Source organism: Mesocricetus auratus, unplaced genomic scaffold, assembly GCF_017639785.1.
Source record: "Mesocricetus auratus isolate SY011 unplaced genomic scaffold, BCM_Maur_2.0 Super-Scaffold_100010, whole genome shotgun sequence".
NCBI classification, from domain to species: domain Eukaryota; kingdom Metazoa; phylum Chordata; class Mammalia; order Rodentia; family Cricetidae; genus Mesocricetus; species Mesocricetus auratus.
Window position 1 is genome coordinate 53,567,624 of NW_024429194.1, and position 6,000 is coordinate 53,573,623.

At 40.6% G+C, this 6,000-nt stretch overlaps 1 protein-coding gene across 3 annotated transcripts in view; it reads left to right on the plus strand.

The window, feature by feature from the left end:
* The window catches only part of Hecw2 (HECT, C2 and WW domain containing E3 ubiquitin protein ligase 2), a 356,194-nt gene extending 350,519 nt beyond the window's left edge, over window positions 1-5,675 (plus strand). For all 3 annotated transcript variants that reach the window (XM_013121118.3, XM_040753631.1, XM_013121120.3), the window contains one exon: window positions 3,538-5,675. In XM_013121118.3, coding sequence (XP_012976572.1) covers window positions 3,538-3,649 — 112 coding nt within the window. In that variant the 3' untranslated portion in view covers window positions 3,650-5,675. The remainder of the gene's footprint in view (window positions 1-3,537) is intronic.
* Window positions 5,676-6,000: the final 325 nt, after the last annotated feature.

Sequence of the window (6,000 nt, forward strand, 5' to 3'; positions counted from 1 at the left end):
AAGCTAAAGTCATCTGAGTCTCAATTAAGAAAATGCCTCTATAAGATGAGCTGCTGACAAGCCTGTGGGGCATTCTCTTAATTAGTGATTGATGGGGGAGGCCATTTTAGGTGGTGCCATCCCTGGCCTGGTGGTCCTGGGTTCTTTAAGAAAGCAGGCTGAGTAAGACAGTAAGCAGTACCCCCCTATGGCCTTTGTATCAGCTTCTGCCTCCAGGTTCCCATCCTGTTTGAGTTATCCTGTCCTGGCTTCCACCAATGAACAGTGATATGGAAGTATAAGCTAAATAAATATTTTCCTCTCCTATTTGCTTTGGTCATGCTGTTTCAGTTTAGCAATAGAAACCCCAACTGATACAGTAAATAAGATGTGGAAAATTAATGTTAGCGAAAATATCAAGTGATTAGAACTCCTGTGTACTGCTGGTGTGAATGGAAAATATGAGACCATTATGGAACACTGGTGGTTTCTTAAAATACTAAATACATCATGTCCCATAATTGTATGTCTAGATCTCTCCCTGAGAGATTTAAACAGGTGTGTGTGTGTGTGTGTGTATGTGTTCATAGGTTCATCGCAACAGCATTTATAATAGCCAGAGGTGAGAAACAAGCTTGTGTCCATCAATGGATGAATAGGCCAACAAATCATGGTATATATATGCACAGTGGAGTTATTGTTCAGCATTAAGAATGAAGGGAATTTTGTGCCATGGTGGTTACAACATGAGTGTTAAAAACATTATGCAAATTGAAATAAGCAAGACTCTACTTAAAGTACACAGAATAGTAAAACTCATAGACAGAAAGCAGAACAGAGCGTTCCAGGGGGAGGACAAGCAGGATCTATTTACTGCTTGATGGACTCGGTTTCGGTTGTTCTCAGTGTTGTGGAGCTGGCAGGTGGTGCCGGTTGCTGATCGCTGAGTTTTAGCTCCCGTTCCTGCTGCTGCTCTACAAAGCCCTGGCAAAAGCATGTAAGGGAGGGGGTCTTAGCTCACAGGTCAAGGGACACATCTGCCCTGGTGGCAGGAGCTTGAGGTGGCTGATAATACTGCATCCACAGCCAGGGAGCAGAACAAGGATTCCTAGTGCTCAGCTCTTCTTCCTTTTACTCAGTCCAAGACTTGGGACGTTGGTTTGGTGCCTCCCCGGTGAGGGCGGGACTTCCTTCTCAACTAATCCAATCCAGATAATCCCTCGTAGACAGGCCCAGAGGCTGATCTGACCTTGATAATCTCTGCAGACACCCAAGTCTCCTAGGTAATTCTCCATCCTTCCTGGTTGACAGTCAGTGGTAACCATCATACCATGTAAATGCACTTAATACCACGAAACAATTAAAAACAGCTACAATGGTAAATTTTACCGCAATAAAAGCATTAAAAAGGAAAGATAGGCAAAGGAAAAGGTGAAGATCACAAAACAGTGAATGCTAAGACTAAGTACACTTGCTAAATCAAGAATGAAAGGAAACAGTGAAGTGTCTACAAATGTCAATCAAATGGGGTAATAAATATTCCCTGGTTGTCACACAAAGCCTGACATGTTACTCTGTGTAAAACATATTTCACTTCTATATTTATCCCTCACCATCTCTGGAAAAAACCGAAACCATATGCTTTTATTATTATTATTTTCTTATTGTTTTTTTTGGGGGGGACAGAGTTTCCCTATGTAACAGCCCTGGATGTCCTGGAGCTCGCTCTGAAGACCAGGTTGGCTTCAAACTTACAAAGATCCACCTGCCTCTGCCTCCCAGGTGCTGGGATTAAATGTTTGTGCCACCACCACCCAGCCCAGCTATATTTCTTATTTCAGAGTTTCACACCAGATAGATTTTAAGCTATCTACAGGACTCTGTTTTGGCACACTAAGTAAAATCTTTGCCTTGGGGTCTAGGTCTGGGCTCCATCATAAGGAGATAGCAGAAGAATTATGACAAATACAATTCTAGGATGTTTGGTGGTTTGTTTATTTTGTTTGTCTTTGAGTTTGCCTGTAAAGATTGATGAGGTGATTTCCACCAATGTGCCTAAGAGTTTGAGGTATCAGGAGTGGGAAACCTGAGCCTTAATATTTCACTGTTATTTTAACAGAGCCCTCAGAACCCTGTTTCTATAAGTCATGTTCACACACACCTGCTTTATTTTCTCTTTACTATGCCATATTTTCTGTGGGTCATTGTTATCTTTGGGCAATTTATTGAAGGCAATTAGGGTAACGTCCTCTTGGTGACAAGGAAACATATTTAACAATGCAGCTACTATTGTGTAGTCACACACTGTGTGCCAGCCATTCTCTGAATCGTGTTGTTATTTCGGGGAATCCCCACACCCTTCTGAGATAAACTGTCTTATTACATTACCCCCCCTTAACCGGTAATAAGTTTGAGTCTCAGAATTCTAATAAGACAATTTTAATATGACACTCCAAATCACACAGTTGTTGTGGGTGGTGGAAGTTGGACTCAAACACAATTTCCCAGCTCCAAGGTTTTAATCTTACCCCCATTTTGTATTGCCTATCGGAACAGCAGTTATATTTATCTCACAAGTCAAAAATGACTCTTTAACGATAAGATTTGCACATTGCTTTAATACAAATATCTGACTAATAATCACAGCTCCTCAAGTTTCATGTTACTTCAGGGTCTTTTTGTGTTTTCCTTCTTAAGTCTAAACTACTGAACCCCCACAAACAAACTGTTGTACATTCAGGACAGGGCACTTCCTATCCCGTGTCAAAAGTGCAGATCTGCTCCCTGATAAGATGTACTATTTGGAGACTAATTTTTTTTCTATTGTGAGTCAGGTGCAAATAACAGGAACTCCCCCTACCCCCGCCCCCGATCTTGGCAAAAGAGCGGGTATTTCTAAAAAGAATGCTGCACAGAACTGTGATTTAATGGGCATTTTTTTTCTGTGTTGTGAACAGGGAGAAGGCAGGTTATAGCATGGAATTCAAAGCACTCACAATGTCTACTGACTTCCATAGACAAGTCTAGCCAGGGACTTTCCCCAAACCCTGAACCACAGTCTGGGCTTTTAGAAACAGTTGCTGCTCTTTCCTGCCCAACAAAATGAAAAACTGCCAAGCCACAGACTATCCAAGGGGCATCCAGGCAACTGGCAGTGCTGGAAGTGAATCAAAGTGAATCACTTTGCAAAAGCCTTTATTCTGGTCTTTGAACAGAGAGGAAGAAAAAAAAAGACTAAACTTGGCTTTTGCATTCTCATACATCTCAGCAAGTAATACGAGGCATGGAATAGGCCTTCTAAAGGGTGACATGTAAAGAAAATTTGTATGTGTCCTAAGAAAAATGTAACTCTGAATTTTAAAGTTGAACTATCCTCACTTTTCCAGAAATCGCTGTGAAAATGGTAGCAAAGAAGTCTGAATATGAAAGAGAAACACACTCTTGTGGGTACACACACACAAGCACACTCACAGTCACCCACGTGTGCACACATGATCACATGAATGCTGTTTCATTTTTGCAACCCCCTGCTAAACTATATGCTTCTTCTGTTTGCAGAGCCCATACTTGCTTTAACCGCCTGGATCTTCCTCCATACCCTTCCTTTTCTATGCTTTATGAGAAACTCTTGACAGCAGTTGAAGAGACCAGTACGTTTGGACTTGAGTGACCCGGGAGGAGGCTGCTCAACTCTTCGTGGACAGGCAGTTTCAGAAGCCGGCCTCTGAAGAGTGACAGAGCTCTGGTAGTCTGAAGCCCAGGGTTCCAGTAGAACAAACTGAGTGCTGCTCCTCAGCGCTCGTGTGTTTGGGGACTGGCTGCGTGTCCTCTTGGAAGGATTGGGGTGAGCTCGGTGCCCGTGGAACAACCCAACAGTCTTTCAATCAACAGTTCTTGACTGCCAAACCTTTTCCAAATGTTATGTTTCAAGATGAAGGTGACCCTGCACATGATCAACTCCATGGTGACCTTTAGGGACTTGAGAGAATCTTGAAACTCTCCCATAAATATAGTTCAAGCCAAACTGGCAGCACTTGACCCAATCTCTAAATTAGCGCAAGTGAAAGAGTATCATAAAAATATATATTTCCCGGAAGTACATTTGTTTAAGCCCTAAGTTATAACAGAATATTCATTTCTTGCTTACCAGTGCCTGCATGGTGTGCACTATAGGTTTCAACATTCACAGGACAAGAGTGAAAATGAAACCAAGTCAGTATGAAGTAACTTTAAAGATTTGCAAGAAGGTGGTCTGTAACAATGTATATGCAAGTGGTATGTGTGTAATTATGGCTGAAGACAAACTGTTATTCAATGAATTACTAATGACAGATTTTATGCTTTACAATGCATGAAAACAATTTTAAAATAACTAGCAATTAATCACAGCATATCAGGAAAATGTACACAGTGAGTTCTGTTTATTTTTATAGGTTCATTGTATTTCTGTTCTTTAAAATGTATATAAGGACCTACATACCATATTGTATGTACCACCTCTCCATTTTCATGTTCCATGCTTACTCGGGCATTTTGCTATGTATCCTTTTAAACATGCTCAAGGGAACTAAAGGGCCTTTTATTTTTATAAAGGTTAAAAAAATTCCCCCAAATATTTTGCACTGAACGTACCAAAGTCGAAGGGACATTATAATATGGCTAACAGCAGCTCCATCACTTGACCAGAACAATAGAAGTAGCTTCTAAATCAAACTCCCTTCACAGTGCCATGTCAACCACTGCAAGGACTGTGCATCTAAGTAATAATTTTTTAAGATTCACAATATGTGATAGTATGATATGCATTTATTTAAAATGCATTAGATTCTCTTCCATCCATCAAATACTTTACCGGATGGCATTTATTACAGATATTTCGTATTCCCCCACTGCTTTTTATTTGTACAGCACCATCAAACACAAAGCTTGGTTAGGGAGCCATCAACAGTGCTGGAGAGATCATCTCTCTTAGTAGTAAGAATTCCACTTTCCCTCATCAGTGAAGATACCATGAATTGAAACTCTCAGTACTATATTTCTAAGCCTGCATTTTCACTGATGCATAATTTTCTTATTAATATCAAGAAAATATTTTCTATGGTCTCTCAGAAACTGCATGACATCACTGACAAGACTTCCTAATTTGATGAGAGGATATCCTTCATTTTAATTGCTTTGGGGACTGTCCCATGCCGTTGTTTGTTCCTCGATTTATGTTATCACTAACCAGACACACGATACAGAGACTTGGAATTGAGGGTGGGACAACCATTGGATTAACATTTAGCTTGCCAGTCTGGGGGGGGTTCTAGGCATTATCTGCATATTGCTTTGAGAATCTTGTTTATGAGTATCATGGACTTCCTGTTGTGGGATGTGGGTGACTTTACATTTCATGGGGCACAGTTCTTTTAGATGTTTTGTAAGAACAGTTACTCTCCTGCTAGTTAAGCTGTGTTTACTGTTGGGACCCTCAAGAGGAATGACACTCATGTTGTGTTATTGTGTTAAAGTACTGGATGTGGGAAAATGTTCCAGGAGAAAAATACTATAGAAACCTAGAAAAGATAAGACAGAACATTTATTTGTATACCATAATTGGGCCAGAAAAAAAAGAACGACTACAACTTTTTGACTGGAATTATTAGTTTGTACTTATTTGTCATGAATACAAGTATATATTTAATTTTTGCAAACTTCTTTTACTTGTTTGTGTTTTTTCATCCTGAGGAAAACAGAGCACATTAACACACTTTTAAAATCACTCGGAAGGCAGAGGCAGGTGAATCTCTGTGAGTTTGAGGCCAGCCTCGTCTACAGAGCAAGTTCCAGGACAGGCTCCAAAGCCACAGAGAAACCCTGCCTCGAAAAACCAAAAGAGAAAAGAGTCACCCCTGGATGCATCAGAGCATCCCCTAACAGCTGTCATAGGAGCTTGTTAAGAGAAAGCTGCCTTTCTTTCAGAAATACGTTTATAGACCACATTAGTGTTCATTTGGTTTGAGACACTTTGCCTTCCAC